This window comes from Enoplosus armatus, chromosome 8 (assembly GCF_043641665.1).
Source record: "Enoplosus armatus isolate fEnoArm2 chromosome 8, fEnoArm2.hap1, whole genome shotgun sequence".
NCBI lineage: Eukaryota > Metazoa > Chordata > Actinopteri > Centrarchiformes > Enoplosidae > Enoplosus > Enoplosus armatus.
In genome coordinates, this window is record NC_092187.1 from 22,117,834 (window position 1) to 22,139,247 (window position 21,414).

Sequence of the window (21,414 nt, forward strand, 5' to 3'; positions counted from 1 at the left end):
TGTTGGGTACTGTTTGAAAATGATTGGGTTGAGGAGGGGGAGCTGAACCTGGAAGCAAGACTCTCCCTAGCCTTATTAATATTTAGTTTGGACCCTCGCCTTGACTTAAAAATTGAAATGCAAAATACACTGATGCTGCTCAGGGACTTCAGCACCGTAATATTTTGGCGTCACACACTAGTAGAACAGGTTTGGTTGTGCTGAACATGCATTATATTATAGGTTAACTCTGTATGATACCTTTAACTCTTCTGTAGTCTGTGGTAATGCAGAACAAAGTGACGGTGACTGTTGGCTGATGAAAAACAGAGCGTTCTTTAGAGAGATTACTAACTAGACTAGACTCACTAACTATAAAGCTCCACATCTGCTGCTTCTCAAAACGGGCTCATTGATTCTACTAGGAACTAGAAAATAAAGAGACCTCAAACAGCAAAAAACACAAAAGGCAACTAAATGTTTACTGTGATAAATGAATTTAAAGCATGCGTGAAGTCTCTGCATGTTGATATTCGAGCCTCAGTGAAGTGAATTGAAAGCAGGAAGATGTGGAGGATCAGATCAAAACACTTTTGATATGCTTTGGAAAAAAGCTGGCAGTAAGGCAGCATACAGTATTTGATTAATGGGTTTAACATGCAAAGCCACCAGTATGGACCATTAAAATAAATGTATATAAATAAACACGATTGAATATTAAATGTATAATATAATTGCAAGTTTTACAATGGTTGTTGTCGTGGATGAAGTGCTGCAGATAATGCTGCGTTGATCTTTAGAAAACATGCATCAATGCTTCTGAAAGCCTTTTTGCTGATTTGAAATGGGTGTGTTGGGTATCTGTGGGCATTTGAAAATAAAATATCAAAATAACGTTTCAAGATCGGTCTGGCTGCTGCTGAAAGGCGTTCAGCCTCCTGAAAAGCGAGCGCCTGCTAAGCTTGGCATTATCACATAAAAAGGGCAGTTTCAAAAATGACATCAGCAATGAAAACAGCTTTGCTCACAGCGAGATTATCCCCGGGTGTGGTTGGCTGAAGGCTGTTCAGCCTGAGATCAGTTGAGGTTACAATAACACACGTCCACATGTGGAATAATATGGTATTGATTATTTTGGTAATGTATGTTTCCATCCTGCATGCGTTGGAGCTTTTGACAGATATTTCCTCTCTGGAGTACCCCCCCCACTCCCTCAGATCCTTATAAAAGGAGATGGTGAGAGTAAAAAGCTGTGGGGGTGGAGAGGAAGAGTATGAGAGCACGTGCCATCCTTCGTCCCCTGAGCTCGCTGCAGCCCGGCCGAGCAGGCAAATCCACCCAAGGCCAGAGAGGAAGAGATGAGACAGAGATACAAGTTTTATATCCTGCCAGCCGATGGCTGATATATGCCACAGATACTCTCATCACGGAGCAGCTGTGTGTGTGTGTGTGTGTGTGTGTGTGTGTCTGTGTGTAGCGCTGTGATTCAGTACACTTTCTCCGTCATATCAAATGGAAAGCTAGTCTTAAGTGTGTGTCGAAGAAAGCAAGATGGAAGCTGCCAGTGTGCTTCTGCTTGTCAAATACGTTGACAACCTATTTTTCAAGACGAACACGAGGCGGTTTGGGTATGATGAGGACATGTATTACATTTTTGTCAACGAATATAAACTAATTGATAATGTGAAAGACGATGATGAATAGACAGTTTAACTATTAACTATTTTTATGCAGTCTTATTCAACGACCTGCATGCATCTGCAGAATCACACGCAGGTTCTACCTGAAAGCTTGGGAACAGTTGCTGGTATATTTCTGGACCAAAGCGGTCGACCGACTGGCTGACATTTCCATCCCTCGAGCCAGAGCGCTAACGTGGCTAAGAAATGGGAAGATTGGTCAAGGGATGCAGAGCTGCGATTATATGAAGAGGCTATTGATCATATCTATACTCCAATGAAACCACCAGGTCCCACTGTGCAGCAGGAAGCAGATAATGGCGGGATGAGCAGCATGTAGAAAGGAACATATCAAATATTGTTTTTTTTTGTTTTTAACACACACACACACTCCTGATTGACATCAGTATGTGGAGAAGCTGGTGAGTGGTGTATTTAGGGGCTACGTCATGCAGCTGTGAGCCTCTGGGTGTAAATTTCACCTCTCTCAGTGGTGCGGTTGGGTGTGGTATTAGTGGTGGTGGTGTTGACAGTGGGTAGGTGGATTGGGGTTTGGGATGAGCCATGTTCCACTCACTGTGTCGAGACCTCGTCTGTCACTTTGTTTTGACAGAGCTGAGCGGCTGCCGGGACGGCGTCTCGCTCGCTTGAAACACACCCAAACTCTCGAACATGTCTGGCTTTGGCTCCGCGAAACTCCATCTGTCACTCACAGATTTTTATGGGGCGTCCTCGTGCTTTCTGAGAGCGTGGGAAATCACACGGAGGTTGTAGAACGGCTGTTTTCCACACACATGCATTAACAGCGTCTCTTGCTTTTGTTTTTCAGGGCAAATATCGATGAGGTGGAGACGGAGGTCGTCGAGATCGAGGCCAAGCTCGATAAGGTAAGACATTTGTTATCGTCAGAATGGCAGAATGTTTTTATATTGTCGATCTCAGCAACGGATCAACACTAAATAACAGGACAGGAAATGGTCAGTGCTCTGCTCTCTGTGGGTGGAAACTACACTCCACTCACTGATATCAATGCTGGTGTTTGTATCATCTCTCCAAGGCTGTGCTCCTTGCTGGCACTCCACATGTTGCGTAGAAGTAAGCACAGTGAAAACCGCTAAAGTGGAGGGCAGGCGGCAGATATTACACTGAATTTCAGTCAGTTCATATTCTCAGAAAAGCCAAATCAGAGCACGTTTTTAAGAGCAGTTTAAAACCCATTTGTTTTCTTTGGCTTTCTCTTGATTTTATGCCTTTTATTTTGTGTGTTTTCCCATTTGCTGTATAAATAAACTAAATTGTATTAGATAGGGTAAGATATTATAACATGTCATGTCTTTTTGGCAAAGACATTAGAACAAGTTTGCCATTTACATTCAGCCATGCCAACTCGCGCTGTTGGTACGTGCTTATTTTCTCCCTCTACAAGCCGTCAGTTTGAGATCAGGCCAAGTGGCGTCTGTTTTTCTATGTTGTGAATTTAAATTGAAGGGAAATCCTGCCCATCAGCTACAACTCTGTGCCAGTCTGGCTTTAAAACGCACCTGAAGGCACGAAGCCTGCTGTGATATCACTGACTGAGGTGTGGCCAGACGTCCAACACGATTGAAAGTTTAAGCAGAGCAGTGATGATTTCTCCACTTTTCGTTCTTCCCTTTCATATGGGAGAACTTTTAAATTGGCTTTCAAAATGACAGCCATCATTAATAGAAAATGTAGCATCATGCTGACACATAATGCCTAAAATGTTCCATTCATTCATACACTCAGTAACAAAAGTTCCCGTTTCATAAATCCTCATTTGGACAAATGGCCTTTTCTGTTCGGGGGATTAATATGTGGAACTCTTTACTCACATAGCTTAAACTGGATCATGACTGGGATCCTTTTAAATTCAAGTTGAAACAGCTTTTGAAGCGGGATCAGTCGAGCTGTGGTATGTGGCATTGATTCACGATATACTCGTCCCTATACAAATAAACATTAATAAATGCCACTGCTGCTGGTTGTAGTCGTACAAATATGCTCATTGATAGACTTAAATCTTGCAGCTCTGCTCTACATTTAAGTCTTAAAAGTCCAACAAGTCCACATGCAACATATCAGCCCTTATTTATGCTACAGCAAAAATAAAAATACCTTAAACAGTCTTTATATCACTAAACAAACAAATAAAAAGCGAAAAAGACTGCCTCTCCTCTCCAAATAATGTATTATTTCCCACAGCCACTGAGCACACTTCGTCCTCCGACCCTAATTGGCTTTCCCAGCAGCCAGCTCTGGACAAATTTGTTATGTTCGGTTTGCAGGTATTAAATTAACGGATCTTGATTTGATTTGGGGATAATTATGGGTTCTATTTCGGTTCTGGGAAACAGACTTAAACACAATAACAGCACGGGGCCCCCTTGGTTTTCAGAAGGTATTTCAGACACTGATCCTCGGCCTATACAGTAGTAATATTGGATGAAAAATGACTAAAAAAGGGAGGAATGTTGGTATGTTTTCCTCCATATTCTGTCACAGCATATCTTGTTGCAACACGGCTTGCCCATTTCACTCAGCTGCTCACTCCCAGCACTATAATACTCTACAGCGCCTAATCCCGCAGCGCCAACATTGCTAGCCTCCACGGATGGCACTCAGCGTAATGGACGGCGTGATGTCGCTCGGTCTTGTTGAACAGTTCAGCTGAGGTTTGCTGAAACGTGACGTGGCAGCGGTGCAAGATTGGGACTCGCTGAAAACATTAGACTGCATAACACCGGCTTTCAAAGCATGCAGTTGCCTTGTAATGAGGCAGCCAGATGCTTGGCCTGTAATGCTCATGTCACCGGTCCATATGGTCCTTTTGACATTGAATTACGGTCTGTGTTTGTGAGAGCTAGGATTAGTCAGGCGGTCTGTTCCTCTTTTACTGCCATCAGAGTTGGAAACCTCCACTACAGTTCATATTCTAGTCAGAAGGGATATGAACACAATCATTACTGTTAATTGGAATATTTAATATTCAATAATCAAACCATTTTCTTCCAATGCTTTCATGTCTGTGTATTTGGCCTCTTACATCCATCAAAATACTGGAGAGAGGCCAATTTAACAACTTACACTTATACTTACCTCACTAAATAACATCTGTAGTTCTGGGATGACTTTTTGAACACTTTCTGTACCGTGCATGAATGAATTTAATCTAATCCAGCTGCGGAGTTTAACATTAGATCGTGAAAAGGGGAAATAGAATAAAAGAAACTATTCAGTGATTCATATTTCACATTTCACTGATAATATAACATAATAGACTTTCTGATCTAGCTTACCAGTGCTCTATTAGCTAATGTTTTATCCAATCAGTAACATGTAATGCTACATCATTCTGTTTTCTTAGCGTCTGGGCTGTAACTCTAGCTCAGCTCGTTTAGTTTAGGAGCGTCTATCCACATTACACACTGGATGCAGAGTGCTGGTAAATGGATGAACTATAATAACTATAATAAGTGATCCCTTGACTTTGCCTTGACACAGTATACGAGCAATATATACAAAATACTTTGTGTTTCGGGCTAATAGCAAATGTTAGCATGCTTTTTTTGAACATGGTAAATATTATACCTGCTAAACATCAGCATGTGAGGTAGAATTGCCATTGTAAATATGTTAGCATGATGGCATTCGCATTTAGCTTCAGTACAGCGTCCTGCTAGCATGGCTGTTGACTCTTGTTTTACTTTTACAGTGGCTTTCACTTTCTAACCAGCTGTTGTTCAGTGGACAGACTCAAAAAGGCATTGTGTTCTGTCTGTCAAACCTCTAGTCCTTTGTTTTCCCGCCTTTTCTCAGTATTGACAAACGATGCCTCTGTTCCTAACACTACAGTGCAATACATTTATTCACTTTCTTGGTGAAATGTAGATGAGTAGATTGACACCACTCTCATGTCTGTACACGAAATGTGAAGCTAGAGCCAGGAGACGGTTAGCGTAGCTTAGCATAAAGTTTAGAAGCATGGCTCTGTAATAGTTTCAGCACTTCTCATAATACCACAACTTGTAGTTTTTACATTTTGGTTTGTGTACAAATTGAACGAACAAGATATAACGTGTTAAATTGTGAGCTTCAGAGGTGCCTCTTGTTTACAGTATTTATGCTAAGCTAAGTTAATCATGTGTTGGCTCTAGCTTCATATTTAGTGTTCAGACATGACGATGGTATCGATCTAGCTCAAGAAAGCTATAAGTTTCCCAAAATGTCAAACTATTCCTTTTAAAGAGTTCAGTCTTGTGTCAGCTGGTGAGCAGCTGGGAGGAAGTTTGACTTTCCTGGAGAAAAAAAAAAGGGTGCTGAAAAACCAAAAGCCTGGCGTTAAAACACAGACTGAAAAATGAGAAGAAATGAATTCTCCTGTCATGAAAGAAGAAGCTAAACAACACAGGCTTTGTGGCAGATATCGTAAATTTAGCTGACAGCCGCAGAGAAAATATACACAAAACAGTGTCTGTTATCGTTCTCCAGCCCTGGATAACATTACAAGTCTCTGTAGCTGATTCATGTGTGTCGGGTGGCATGCTGCTCCTACCGTATGTTACCACAGGTGATAACTAGAAAACAAACTGTGTGACACACATCCTGGTCTTTGTGGGGCAATGTGCTGAAAAAACGTGGAGAAAAATGTTGGAGGTTTTGATCTGGAAACGACAAAAGTTTAAAAGTGTTAAAGAGCTGAGCGTACAATGTTGATTGTATGTTGAAGCGTCGATTGTAACGCAGTGACAGTCACATGTCATGTATCTGTTTAACTGTATTTTCTGTAAAAGTTATTTCCCTACTTAAAGTTCAATATGCAATTTGGGGCCTAGAAACAGCTCAAAAAATAAATAAAAACCCATGTGTTGTTTGTTTATAATAGTAGATTGTAAACTCTTGAAGTTATTAAAAACAAAATTCAAGTTCTTTATTGCACAACAATTACAGTGAAGCTTAGATCTCAGGCTCCGTCCAACAAAGCTCAGACAAACAACGTATGAAAAAGTCACATGAGTAAAATCGAATACGAATATATAACATAAAGTAGCGAAGCAGCTAAAATACAGGAATGAAATGTAGTATAATGTAAAATATAATGCTGTGGTTGACAGAAAGGTGTACAGAAATAGTAAAATGTTAAAATTATGTACATAATGAGAACAGGTTGTAGACAGGTAGTAAAATAAATACATATACTGTGACGATTCCCAGAAACAACATTACTATGAAGTGTGTTGTGGTGAAAGTGATGACCTCCATTGATCCCCTCCGAACGTGTCTCTCTCTGCTCCACAGCTGGTGAAGCTATGCAGTGGGATGATCGAAGCAGGGAAGGCGTACGTCAGCGCCAACAAGCTCTTCGTCAACGGCATCCGGGATCTGTCTCAGCAGTGCAAGAAGGATGAGATGATCTCGGTGAGGTTCTGATGGGTCCGGGTCATTTTATCGAGCCTCTGTTTGAACCATTAAAGCCTTTATTGTGGTTTTATTGTCTTTATTTGTGGTTAGGACTGTTAGTGTGTCTTAGGATGGGGATTTTCCATCTCTCTGGGTGTGTGTGAGTAAACCTGGTTACTAACAGATTAGTAAGTGAGGATCAGATCCGGTCTGGAAACTTACTTCTGGCTCGGCTCACAGCACCAGCGTCTTGGACTATTTTCATTGCTGCTGACATTAAGTGCTATTAAAAGCCTTCTTGGCTTCAACAGTATGACTAACTGAGTTTCTTATTAAAGTCTTGTTCTTATTTGTAGTTTCCATTGTGAAAAAAAAAGAGAGAACTGAAACAGCCCTGCAATTATAGCTCCTTTTCCCGTAGAAGCTTCAAGGGAAAAAAATCCTCCAGAGCACAAAAGTGCACCTCGGTGACATTAAGCAGCTTTGACTTAATTTTAGCATTGTGGATCTTTTCATTTTCTTCCATTTAGGATTCAAATAAATTGTGGTTTAAGTTTGTGGCGGCTTTTATTCTCTTCTTTTACTCTCAGATGCAAAGACAGCATCTTTATGTATTATGTAGTTAAAGAATTATCTTATAATATGCTTTTTTCTTTGCAGGAGTGCTTGGAAAAGTGCGGTGAAAGCCTCCAAGAAATCATCAACTACCACATGGTAAGTAGTCGGCCCTGCTCTCCAGACTGTCCCCGCATGCTCCACGTACAGTAGATTGAGACAGAGCAGCACAGTGATATCCTCCCATCTTGAAATGCTAACATTAACTGGCACTTCAGGCCTCGCCAGGGTCGTGTATTCCCTTCAGTACAACACCGAGGGTCAAGCTGAGCGCTGTTTGAACAGGTTCCTTGTGGATACCTCTTTCACACATCATTAAATCTGTCTGTCGCCGTGTAACTGTCAGTGCTGAACCTGTCAGTCAGAGCGGCCTCGCATCTCAAACAGTACCACAGAGGACAACACTGTCTTCTTAAAGCCCTGTCAGACGTGCAACCCTTTATGTTAACATGATGCAACTTAACAAGTCTGTCTCTGTCATGTCTTTATGTGAAAAGTCAGGACGGCAATCTTACTAGTAACACTTTCAAGTGCTTTTCATACAGCATTAAGATGGGGGATTAAACAGGTGTCCCAACTTCACGTGCTGCCACTTAATGCTTGTGCACTATCGGAGCAGAATCTGCTCTCATTAATTAAAGCTTCAAAGTTTTAAAATCCATCAGTGAAGCAGCCTCTTCCTCCTGATAGCATCCTAATCCTAATGCCCGTAGCATTTTCAACTCAGTGCTGTGAGTTATAAACACTTTATAAAGGGGTGTCTTATTATTTGTGGAATTTCTTGTTGCCAGAAACAGTTATCTGCAGGTATTTTAGCAATTTCCTCGCCTGTAAAGGCTCCCCTGATAAAATTCCTGAGAATTACAACCTTGAATAACGACAACTTTGAGGTAATATTATTCTTATTGCCAGCTTTTCATTAATCTACATGTTTCGCCTGACACTAAACAGAGTTTCTGCTTTACTGCTGTGTCGTTTCCCCTCCCCGCCTTCAAGGCTCCTGACCCCCTGCCCCCCATCCTGCCCCTCTGAGGCCCTTTGAACCCGTTGCGTGCTTGACGATGCTGTAAAGTAGCAGAGCGTGTGTGTGTGTGTGTGTGTGTGTGTGTGTGTGTGTGTGTGTGGATCACATTCCTTTCTGAAGCCGCAACAAAGATCATCACAAACCAGCCACTCCCTCCACCCCATTCGCTCCCAGTCTGTTGGAAGAGAGAGAGGTCAACTTTACAAATGGAGGGTTAATGGCTCAGGTCGCTCAGTCAGGCGTGGATTAGCTTTAGCCGTTGGACAGTAGTAACCTTGACATGTTACATATGGTCAGGCAAGTGTACAGTATGTATGTGCGTGACTGTTGGTAGCATGCAGACTCACTATAGTGTCCTCTTGTCTGATACGTGTGTGTGGGGGGGGGGGACCTGAGTGGATATACAGGGTGAGTCAATGCAGAGTGAGTAAAACGCAGCAATGAAAAGGGAAACTTTGCCGTGCTCTAATGCTTCGATGCCATGAAACGTCATGATTGACAGCTGAGGCCGACTGTGGTGTGCTCGCGATGGGGTCGGGCGGGTGTACGGGCGGGACAGTGGAGAACAAGTAGAATGAGAACGCACATTTTCTTTGTGCATTTCGCTTTTATCAGACAAGTAAATAAAAATGTTCCATGTGAATTCTATTAAGCTTGTTTCTTTGCTCTTAGCATCTTGGAGGACCTCATTATATTTACAATGAGGATACACAATGTCAGGAACACCTCCCAGCACCATACAACCCAACAGCACCACAAACTACAGCCTCCAAAATGAACATGAAGTTGAACCAACACATTGTTTTAGCTAAGTGTATCTAATACTAAAGAGTGTACATCCACCAATTCACAATTATTATCATCATATGTTCAACTTAGACATGTGAGAGTTAGTGTTGATTCTACATGATGGTAATTTCTAAGACTTTCCTTCTGTTTTTCCAGCCCTTCGTAAATGCGTTCATGTCAGAGCTTTGGCCGTTTTTTCGATTACATGCTTCTTTCTGTTTCCACTGCTTTCAAATTCCAGTCAGATGCAGTCTGTCGGTCTGTCACTGTTTGTCTGGTTCAGTGTGTCACACTTTAGAGACCATAAGAGAGCATGGTGTGGCCTGGGACCAGCTGGCCTCCTCCACTGTCAGCTCAGCTGGGTTTTCAGCCTCCTGTTTCCCCATCTCCCTCCCTCCAGTCCATTAGAGCCAAGAGTCTGACTGGACATTAATATGATTGGCTCTCAAAGGTTTTCTTTGTTACTTTGATGTAAAAGCAGAACAGAGCAGAGGGGGTGGGGGGTGGGGGGGGGGGGGGGGGGACTGAAGCGAAAAGAGGGATTCCCCTGAGATGAAAGATTTCACAGAAATGATAATATTTGCAATGATGAAGCCTCGTGATCCATCATATTAAGCACTTTTAGCAGAAGCAGAAACATTTCCTGTTGACAGCTTTTACATGTTCGTATTTTAATCAGGAACGACACCATGTGCATTTAACTGTGCGGCGCTCCTGCAGCCGAGCGACTGCAGCCGAGCGACTGCAGCAGTGCTCCGATGAATAAGAAATGATGATGGCTATATCTGCTACTTGTGGCGGACGTCCCCCAGTGTGCACGCTGGAGAATATGAAATGGCACCGTACAAACGGGGGCCGCTGAGTGCCAACTGCCCGTGTTGCAGGCATGCTCGGATGCCTTTTTTAAAACGGATAAAATAAACACAAGCAGCGCGTATGTTTGAGCACACACATGGACGTGAGCTCCGACGAGCAAACGCACAGAGCCAAGGAAAGTATAAAAGAGTCTTGGCCCTTGCTTCCCTCCATTTCCTGATAGCTTGGCTCCCTTTGCCAGTTCAGTACCACACAACAGAACAAACAGGCTCTGTTTGTATGAATTTGTCCAACGCGAGCCAAGTGTAGCTCTTTTTTACTTTAGCTCAGAGCCTTTTCCCCGATTTCACAATAGATTTTTAGAAGCGTCAGCCGAATCAGGCCAACATTTTAACACGTCTCTGTTTAATTCAAGCATGAAACTCCATATGAATACTCGATAAATTATTGACTTGCGTTTGACTCTCTGAACATCCATTAGAAATGAGGGGAGACTGACACACAGATGCAAAGAGAGACGAACATCTGAGCTGCCAAGTCTTAAAACAGTATGCCGATGGGATTTACAGCAGACACGTATGGACGGAAGAATTTAAGTTATAATTACATATTATTTTCAAGTTACAATATGATTTAAGTCATTTGAATAGAGTTAGTATGTTCATGCAGTAGGCTGTACATACTGAATCAGTGAATTCCCATGTGGGATACCAACGCTAGTGTCTCTCAGTTATATTTGGAAACTGGAAAACAAAGCAAGACGCAGCAGGAAGGCGTTTCTGTCTGCATCTGCAGTCCTTATTATCATTCCTTACAGACTTTGAGTGCCATCTTTGTTCAGAAAGTAAAAATATATGAAAATGTATCTTCAATGGGAGCGCAGTGGCCTGACAGAGAAACTGATACTAAACTAAACTCCTTGAAATACTCCATATTGACAGAAGGCCATTGATTAATTGTGTAGCCTTGAAGTCCTTCAGCAGTACGAATACTAGGAACTGTGATCTCCGTCTCTTGGACTTCCATTTACGGAAGGACAGATTCACCACACAATAAATCAATGAATTATAAAGGCATTATATCCGATATATTCCAAGTTATTCTCGTGTTTCATGGCATTTTCTCCTTACATATACACTCGGGGGCCACTTTACGAGGTACACCTGTGCAATCTATTGCAATTCAATACAGCAGCTCTACCATAAATTCGACCTTTAGTACCGTTTTTGTTGACATTGTTGGAAATGTGCAAATTCCATTACATGTTTATTGTTGAGGTTATATGTAAAGTGATGTTGTACTGGACTACAGGCGTTTCTATTTGTTTATCCTTCCTATTTACATACATGAGGAGGACAGATTACTAGAATAACCTCTCAATATAATGAAGTCCAGTACAATGCCACCTTTAAATATGACCTCAATGCTAAAACATTATACAGTAGGCAGCTACTTGGAACTGTTGCAGAGTATGATCACTCAACCTTCCTCAGCAAAGTCTAAAAACAAGTTTTTCTTGCCACACTTTGACATTTCTGATTGGACAGAGATGTTACTCTTCTCTCTGGATCACCGATTTGGATTAAAGATAATTGCTTGACTGATTTCATGAGATCGGTCTGTGTCCCAACATGCCGGTGGAATGAGAGGGAAATTAGCAAACTGATCATCAGTACAATAATCCCTTTGTGCTGCCGTCTCATTCCTTAGCTCTGATACCAGGCCATGGAAGATGTGCCAGATATTCCTTACTTACCTACGTACTTACAACATGTTTGACAGTGTGTTCTTTGTTCGACCACATTCCAACTCTGTTGGGTATGTTGACCTGTCTGTCAACTAGGAGAATAAATTGTTAAGATAGTCATTAATCGCTGAGAAGATTTAAAATCCAAACAAAAAGGGATCTCATTCATAATTTTAACAGGAGTGAAGATCTGCAGTCACAGCAGGAGCCCCATGAGTCCGTAATGAGCTCAGCTTTGGGAAGTTTAAAGAGAAACTGTCGACAGAAACGTGTCTCATTGTGTGCTAGTGCATGTGTGTCTTCTTGGCATCAATATACAAACAAAACTGGGACCCATTCAAAAACAAACATTGCTCCAAAGTGCTACCAGAGGCGTAAGATGACGGGAAATTGGGACTCAGTTTTGGACATATCCTGACGGACCCTGTCTCCACCACTCGGGACCGAACACCGGGCCTGGCCTCCTCCAAAGCTGTCGCTTTCTCCCCAAACACATCTGAGAAGGCACCGATCTGTCCATGTTCGAATCACTCATCAAAACTTTTCAGAACTGCTTTTAATGTGTGATTCATTTCGTGTGTTGTATGTTTTTAAGTGTGTTACTTTCTTTGACCATTTTAACATGTAAAGTGTCCTTGAGTGTCCTGAAAAGCACCATATAGATAAAGTCAAGTCAAAGAAAACTTTATTTATATTTATTTGAAATGGATGTTTAAGATGGCAACGCTTCCAGTATTTGCCAAGATATTTGACAAATGATTACAGACCAACATAACTGTCCGTACAGCCGCATGTCATTAGTGTGGCTGATTAAAATACAATATTCCTTTAGGCTTATTGTCTACCTTTGGGCGGTGTATTGTTAATCCGTCCCTCGTCTCTTTAAGTCGGGCTGGTTCACGTCCCACAGAGACAACCTGCGGCATCTTGTCCAATAAAAGAAGGGTGTCAACTTGCCACAAAGCTGCTCAGGAATGCTACAGGCTGCACGTCCCCCAGAGCCAGGAAGTCTCGCAGCAGTTTTCCTGCCACCACTCGCACACACACAAACATGGAGGTGCGCTTGTTGACTTTTAAAGATAGTGGTCCACATTGAGCCACCGTCCTCCTCAGTCCTGCCTGCGCGGTGCCCAACCTCATCTTACACCCGAGTGTTTATGGCCACTGTCCTGCTGATTCTGTTTTGAGTCCTCGCATGTTTGTGGGAGCCTTCGATGGCACAAGACTCCACTTCTCACTGTTGCTGTTCTAAGAGCTTGTTAAACTCAAACCCTGGTGATTTGCAGTCAAACGGTTCAAGAGGCCTTTGAACATGACGCTTTGCAAGAAGCCATTAAAAGCCCTTTATTAACTTGACCAGAGAGATTGGCTCACCTGTTAGTGTGTTACTGGTGAGCTGGACAACACAGCGTCTGGTGTTGGAGGAATTCCTTTAGTCTCAAACAGTAAAGTGGATGGTTTCTGATGTGATGGCAGAACCATGAAGCGACAAACAGGATGGGAGGACTGCTTCGTTGTTCCACTCTCACACTTTCTTCTCATTGAGTTTATAGACCAGTAAAACGAAGCCTTAACCCACCATCAAAACAAACACGTCTCTCTTAGAATAGACGGCAGCGATACACCGAAACTGACCACTTCCATCTCAGCCACATTGTTATTTTTAAGTCTGGTCAAATCAAAGTCATCTATACTTATTTTGTATGCTGGTTAGTGGCTCCCTCTGTACGCCGCATACAGTGGGACTATAGACAAGCGTCTTACTCATCATCAGCGCCTGTAATCCCCGAGTTAAAACACCAGAAAGCCTAGTTTTATAGGGCCTTGCAAACCCAAATCTTCTAATCCACACACATAGTTGTATATCCAATTATTCAGGCAGGATGAGGACGCAAACCCTTTTAACCAATCTAGCTGCTCAGTTGGGGTGATAGTACATGGGCCCTGACAATTTGTCTGAGTGGGTTTGCATTGGATGCAGACTCTGCAGTGTCACGTTGTACCAAAAGCCTCCTCTCCTCTCCTCTCCTCCCTCTCACTCACTTCCTCCCTCCCTCTCTGCCCGAGTGACCTATTTAGCAGCATGGCAGCAGCAGCATGGCAGCAGCAGCATGGCAGCAGCAGCAGCAGCAGCGATCACAGAGGATGCGCTCAGAGGGTGAAAGAGAGGAGGAGGGATCTTGAATGTGAAACACCGAATCAAAGGCGGCGTCTTATTGTGTTAGAGCGGGTGTAGTTTGAGTCAGAGTGACATTCCTCCACCATTCATTCCAACAGGCATTAAGGGCTAATTTGCATAACTTGCATGCATCATGTGGAAAACGCTGTGCTTTGTCGCCCTCTGTGGGTGAGAAATACATTGCAGGCGGTTTGACAGCAGCGCATTGTTCTTTTCCCTCCAAAAGTCTTCTTGCTTGGAATGAGAAATGCATGAGGTTGTGTTGACAATGTGCATTATTTTTCTTCAGTAAAAACAGTAATAAGCAAAAAATCTGTCGACAGTTCAGGAACTACATCTTTTTGGTCTCTCTAAAAGACACAATACTGGGTTAACTAGGGTCAATGGGTTGTTTTGACCCAGTGTTAGTGTTATTTTTGTCATGTTACTGTTGTGGAAGAAGTGTTCAGAAGTAAAAGTACCAATACATTCATGTAGAAATACTCCACTGCAAGTAAAAGTCAAAACTTTGAAACCATTTCTCCCCCACAGTTCTGTACCAGCAGTAGTATGAACATTTTGGTCATGCCTTTCAACTCCAGGTGTACAAAATCATCAAAACACAATCAAGAAATGTCTTCTTTTCGTCTGTTTCAGATCCTGTTCGATCAAGCTCAGCGGTCTGTGAAGCAGCAGTTGCACAACTTTGTGAAAGAGTGAGTACGATTCATGCTGCTTCAGTCAAGAATCCCTGCAAAACTTTAGATGTATAAAAAATTCAACACAGGTAGGAAAAGCGAAAGTTCACAAGCTTTAAAGAGCAGACGTACCCTTGTTACCCCCTGAAAACCTTTTTGGTGTTTTTAAATATTAATCAGAGAACAACCTTTTGCCGCCCAGACATGTTGTCGCAGACATATCATGAACAACACACCTAAAGTAGGTTACCTGTTACCTCACATTGACTTTGTGGTGGCTCTAAATATCCACAATCTGTGTTCCTGCAGAATTTAACATTTGTTTGTTTGTGATCCAAAGCTGCTTTACCGGTGTACCACTTAAATTTCGCTCGTCTGTCTCTGTCAGGGATGTTCGGAAGTTCAAGGAGACCAAGAAGCACTTTGATAGGGTGCGTGAGGATATGGAAATCGCGCAGGTGAAGAACGCTCAGGCGCCAAGGAACAAGCCTCACGAGGTCGAAGAAGCCACCGGCACGCTGAGCATCACTCGCAAGTGCTTCCGACACCTCGCTCTGGACTACGTACTGCAGGTAAGATGAGAATATACATCTAAGTATATTGCATCTTCCTTTATGTGTACGTGAATTAACCTCATGCTAACTGACAAAGACATAATCGTCTGGAACTCCTTAGTTTTCCGTCTACTGTCAAGTCGCCAAAGTGCCAGGCTTCAATATCGGATCATGAGATAAAAATAACACCTGTTCAGCATAAGCTTAGCTTTATCCAGCCCTACGATACAAATCCGGGGACAACTAATGTCTGAAAATTGAATGGAAAACGATCTGCGCCTCCATGTTTTAAGCTAACCGCCTGTCTGTTAACATTTTGGCAAATCCGCAACATGGAAAGTCAGGTTGCTTTGTTTAATACCAGTTCCTCTTTGCACTTTGCACAGACAACAATCACCTAGAATACTTTGATACTGAAGGAAACGTCTGATTCTGATGAATATGAGGAAGGATCTGAAGTTAGTAAGGGTTGGGTTATGCTCAAAAAGAACCAGTTCGTACAACGTGTTGTCCGACCTCTTTGGAAGTCAAAAGTGTTTATACTTGGGGGCAAATATTTCTGTAAAAACCTCAGATGCTGTTTGAATCTGTTCATAACGCCTGCTCATATCCAAGTAACGTATTCGTTCACATTCCCACTTGACAGACTCCTCTTGCCTGTACAGTCGGGGGATGACCGTGACGTAGCCCTTTAGCCTGCAGCTAACATGTCTGTGTCCGTCCTTCTTCCTGTGTGACACATTCTGCTCTCTGTTCATATGCAGCATGGGCTTCATTTTGCCCACAAGTTGTAACCTCCTACCCATGACTTGCCCGCGGGAACAAAGAGACTGATTCAGTGTGATCGCTGATGATGGCCGTGCCCTCTTTCCATTCTTCGGTGTGTCTGCTGGCAGCCTTCTCTCACTGCTCTCAGACATCCTACCCTTTTGAGTCTTAATTGAAAGTGTCTGGAGGCAGAAAGAGGTCGAAGCTGCAGGGAGACGTGCTGTATCTAAAAGTGACCTCTTAAATGAAGCACAAAATGTCATTTAGGTTTGCATCGGTTAAGATATACAATGCAAAGGCTTTAATACAGGAAATCCCATAGATATTGTTTGTTTATGGCAGTTTTTTCCACTTCTACAGTTCCACCGTAATGGCACATGTTGTGGTTTGTCTTGTCAGAGTGAACTCAAATTAAGGTTGATGGTGTTACAGTTAGAAAAAGGAAAATATTGTCCACTAGAGGGAGTTATTTCAATAGCCTGTAGGTGTCAAATGTGGTGTGTTGTTGTTGTTGTTGTTGTTCTCCAGACAGTTGATTTAGAAACACGTCTGTGTTTTGTTTCTGCAGATCAACGTCCTCCAGGCAAAGAAGAAATTTGAGATCCTCGATGCTGTAAGTCGACGCAGACACGCAAACACATGCATACCGTCATCTGCGTGGGTCATGGCACTTCCAAATGTTAAAAAAAAAACCATTCTTCTGTCCCTCCCAGATGCTGTCGTTCATGCACGCTCAGTACTCGCTGTTCCAGCAGGGCTACAACCTGCTGGATGAGATCGACCCGTACATGAAGAAACTGGCTGCTGAGGTGAGCAAAGCGTCTTCATCATCACCCAACGTGTGCTCCATCAGCTGAGCTGTGTCATGTCCCCCCGGCACTCTGTCTCAATGGGAACTGGTTTGATCCTCATTTGAACTATTGACAAGAGGCAATTACGTAATTTATCATTTGACTTTCCGCTTGTTGATTGATACGTTGGATTTTTATATTTCATGTTGGTGTTTTGTAGCTAATAACTCTTCCTCTCCGCCTGCAATAAAAAGTCTCCATTACAGTTCAAACCAATATTTTACCCAACAGTTGGGTGCACGTGTTATTGTGCACGAACTTGTTTGTCACAGCAGGTTGACTGCTGCAGGAGAAGTGAATCAATGCTTCATTACCAAACACTGACCTAACGTGTCATTGGAGGCTTTAGCCTGTGTTTGCAGATGGACAGTGTCACAGTCAGCTTCTCTGAACCTCCTCTGCCTCTGACAGAGTCTGCGCTCTTCTACATGTGTTCGAATTATTTCACTGCAAGATGAAGATTTTCAGGGGACGTACCTTTTTTCAGAAACACTGAACTCTTTTATTTTTGTCTGTGTGAACTGACTTCCAGCTGGATCAGCTGGTGATTGATTCAGCCATGGAGAAGAGGGAAATGGAGCATAAACACGCAACCATTCAGCAGCGGGTGAGTTCCTTTTTGTTTGAATAAAAGCAAATCAAAATTGTAAAGGTTCTGCCAAAGATATGCGGGTTATCTGCAGGTCTTCTTAAAAATAATTGAATTCAGTTTCCTCAAAAAACGGCCTTAGCAGGTATGAAAAAGTCTTACATTTAATTCATAATATTGTTTTGTTTCGGTTTTGTGCTGTCAGGAGATGTTATACACATTTAAACTTTTTTTTCGGGCTGCAGGAGGTTGTTTCAGTCAGCACCATCAGACCTGTAGTGAACACTGTCACTACTGCTAGCTACAGCAGCTAGGAAGCTCATTGTCTCATAATGGGCATGTGTTGATGTTAGCAAACATTTAAATTAACTGAAATCATCATTTTTAATTTGTTAATCCATCCATACATCCAATTCCTGACGCTGATCTGAGGTCATGTCGTGTTAATTTAATTAACTATATCATGACGAATTACTGTTATATACTGCTGGAAATTACTGATGTAATAATAAATAATTCTAGGCCATATTATCCCAACTTTTTATCCCAAGTTTTCCATCATACTTTCATACTTTGGCCAATTTGAATCAGGTATTAAATTTAATTCTATGTGGTCTTAAAAAGGCTAAAATTTAAAATGGTGAACCCCTGAAGAAGAAGAAGAAGAAGAAGAAGAAAGTAGAGGAGGCTCTAAAGATGCAAAAAGATCAATGTATTATATTTCCAAAAAGTGAATAAATTGGACAAAAAAGCCATTTTTTTCCTATGACCTGCTACTCTATGTCTTGGCTTCACACGCCTGACACCACTTCTTGAAACCCCGTTCATGTTTGTCTGTCTTCCATGTTTCCCTACAAGCTTCAGGCAGTTTTTGACCCTGAAGAATCCTCCTTTCGTCTGTTCGGTTTTCGCAGGTTGATACTGAGCTGTTCTGAGAGTCTAACAGGGTGTGAATGTGCTCACGTCTCACCTCCAGGATCCAGTCTGCCACTTGGCCCAGTGCATCTGTTGTGACTGGGGAGGGATTAGACCTGGGCAGCTGGGAGGTGTTTGATTAATCCCCCTAACAAAGTCCAGGCATTGATTTAAGCATTAAATCAGGTGGAATTAAGTGTTTTTAAGACATATTAATCCCACTGTTGTCTGCCGTAGACGGTCAGCACATTAACTGCAGTATGTGCTGATGTGTGATCAGGAGCTTCACTGTGCTCTTAGGCTAGTAAAGTGCTGACCTTTTGCTTTGTTGAGCACTTTTAGCCACGCTAGTCTCGTGGCCCAATGGATGTCCATGTCGGACTCGGTCCACCACTTTTGACTGTAGACTCTTAGTCTTTCCTTACTACTACTGGTAGTTTCTTCCTTGCACACTTCAAATCTATGAATGTGCTGTATATTTTCTCTTGGTGATCAAATAATGGAACCCATAAATGAAGATGCCTGACTCCCCGTCCCCGTTGTTATTTAATAATTCAGAAAGCCTCCTCTTCAGCGGGCCAGTGTCTGGCTCCTCTGTACCCCAGGATCAGTGACCATCTGTCAGACTGCTCCGGTCAGCGCTCGCCCCTCCAGGCGTTGCGGTCTGTGCTGTGGACAGAGCCACGGGGGAAGGGCTGGGTCACATGTGGGGCCAGTTATTGATCTGTTTTTGCCAGAGCTGTTAGACACTAAGCCTCGTGCACCATCCATCACCAAGGGGACAGGCACTGTAGTAGTAAATTAACAAGGTCACGAGTTGAAGCCACATTAAAATGAGCGTGGAATGAAAAGATTGTGGTGTAACTGTAAGTGGGTGGTGTTGTTTGTTGCAAGAAGAGCATTGAGGATAATCAGAGGATCAGAGGTGCATTGACCCTAAAAGATTATTGTATTATCTCCACCCAAACTAGTCTGCTGGGTCTAACGATGTATTTTCTTCTCCTCTTCTCGCATGCTCCTGATGCCGCCGTCTCCTCCCTCAGACCCTCTTGCAGGTGAGTACTCCTCAATTTGTTTTCCCATCTGAGTTTCCATTTTTACTTGAAAGACGTTTGGTTTCGGTGTGCGGGGAGGGTGCAGCGCAGCCCGCAGTGTTCGCACAGAACATTAACAAACCCCTTTGAAGTTTCTCCTCAAGCTGTACCCAGACTCCAAAAGCCTCGAGGGCAAGCTGAAGTGCATCCTGAATGATTTATACTGAACAATTAGAAACACTGAACTTAGTTTGAACGGCCTGTATAGAAACCGCCTGTCTGCAGCGTCCTAAAATAGAAAACAGTTAGCAATTGTAACGAGTCCGTCAGCTCTTCTGTTTTTGCTTTTTCGTGTTGTTTTTGTAATGTAATCTTTCTGAATCCTAAATATTAAATGACAGATTTGACATATTGGATGTGTTCGTGCACACAGTTGTAGAATCTCATTGTATTATGCCTTCTTTATTCTCTGCTGCTTTTAAAACAGCATGGCCTACTTTGTTAAAGAGATTTTTTCCCCCCTTGTTTCTTTTCATCCTCGTCACATCGAGCATGTGCAATAAGCCTTGTGTAAACTTACATAGGGCAAAGAGGGCGGGGGGGGGTGGTACAAGCAAGAAACCAGGAGAGCAGAAAGGGAGTTAAAGTGCTCCGACCGTGGACTGTCACTATTGCTGGCTGGGCACACGGTGCAGCGGAAGCATCTAGATGCCAGCGCCATTCATTTTTAACAGCAGATTTAATGGAGAAGTCCTGTCTGAGGCGGTCGGCTCCGCCTGCTATTCTATATTTCTGCGTTTACATCACCGGCGCAGCGCTACATGCTGCCCCTGTGCGTCACTGGATTTATTTTTACTCCAGATAGATGTTTGTATGGTGCTTTTTATGATGGGACAACAGCACTCTACTAGAACGATTATTTTCATTATCGATTAATCTGTGGGTTATTTTCACAATTAATTGATTAATTAGTCTATAAAATGTCAAAAAATTGTGAAAAATGTAAAAAGTCTCAAATGGCTTCTTTTGTCCAACAGTTCAAAACCCAAAGACTCTTCATTTACTATCATGCATGACAAAGAAAAGCAGCAAATCCTCACATTTAAGAAGCTGGAAGCAGCAAATGTTTAATATTTCTGCTTGAAAAATGTGATCGATCGATTTAATCGACTAATCGTTGCAGCTCTACAGCTCTATTAGGCAACAAAGCATAACATCAGAACAACACAGATGTAAAAGGAGATATAGAAGGCTCATACAGTACATAGATTAATGTATATACATAATGTTAGTACATATAAAAAAACAGTTTTAATAAGATTTAAGGCTGCAATTATTATCATTGTCAATTAGTCTGCAGATTATGGTTTTGATTAATCATTTTGTCTGTAAAATAGTGAAGAATTCTCATTTAATGAACAGACTGAAGACATTGGGAGAGAGAGAAATTAGCCATAAAGTTGCCTCACAAGTTGTTTGTCCCCCCTGTTGAAAACATTCTCATCGTTCAGGAGGAAAGAAAAGGAGGCCCAACACATGTTATGTTGACAGATATAACTCTCAACACATGTATTTATTAACACGTGACGTCTCAGCCCTGGGCCTTCATTAGTTGAGGTCATCAGAAGACGGGAACATCACGTCACACAGTTTTCCTTTCTGAATCTCCATCACAGCTCTCATTAGAGGACTCAAAGAAAGCCTTATCTCCAGCTGAACATAGAGAGAACTGTGTCCAAAGGAAAGCTTTCTCACCAGTGCTGCCAGGAACTCGACTCGT

At 42.4% G+C, this 21,414-nt stretch overlaps 1 protein-coding gene across 1 annotated transcript in view; it reads left to right on the forward strand.

Moving 5' to 3' along the window:
- Window positions 1-2,330: 2,330 nt before the first annotated feature.
- Window positions 2,331-21,414, forward strand: part of LOC139288568 (arf-GAP with coiled-coil, ANK repeat and PH domain-containing protein 3-like) — a 36,559-nt gene continuing 17,475 nt past the window's right edge. Inside the window, exons 1-10 of the mRNA XM_070909886.1 lie at window positions 2,331-2,425; window positions 2,488-2,545; window positions 6,975-7,094; window positions 7,737-7,790; window positions 14,883-14,941; window positions 15,312-15,495; window positions 16,814-16,858; window positions 16,959-17,054; window positions 17,629-17,703; window positions 19,644-19,655. Coding sequence (XP_070765987.1) covers window positions 2,331-2,425; window positions 2,488-2,545; window positions 6,975-7,094; window positions 7,737-7,790; window positions 14,883-14,941; window positions 15,312-15,495; window positions 16,814-16,858; window positions 16,959-17,054; window positions 17,629-17,703; window positions 19,644-19,655 — 798 coding nt within the window. The remainder of the gene's footprint in view (window positions 2,426-2,487; window positions 2,546-6,974; window positions 7,095-7,736; window positions 7,791-14,882; window positions 14,942-15,311; window positions 15,496-16,813; window positions 16,859-16,958; window positions 17,055-17,628; window positions 17,704-19,643; window positions 19,656-21,414) is intronic.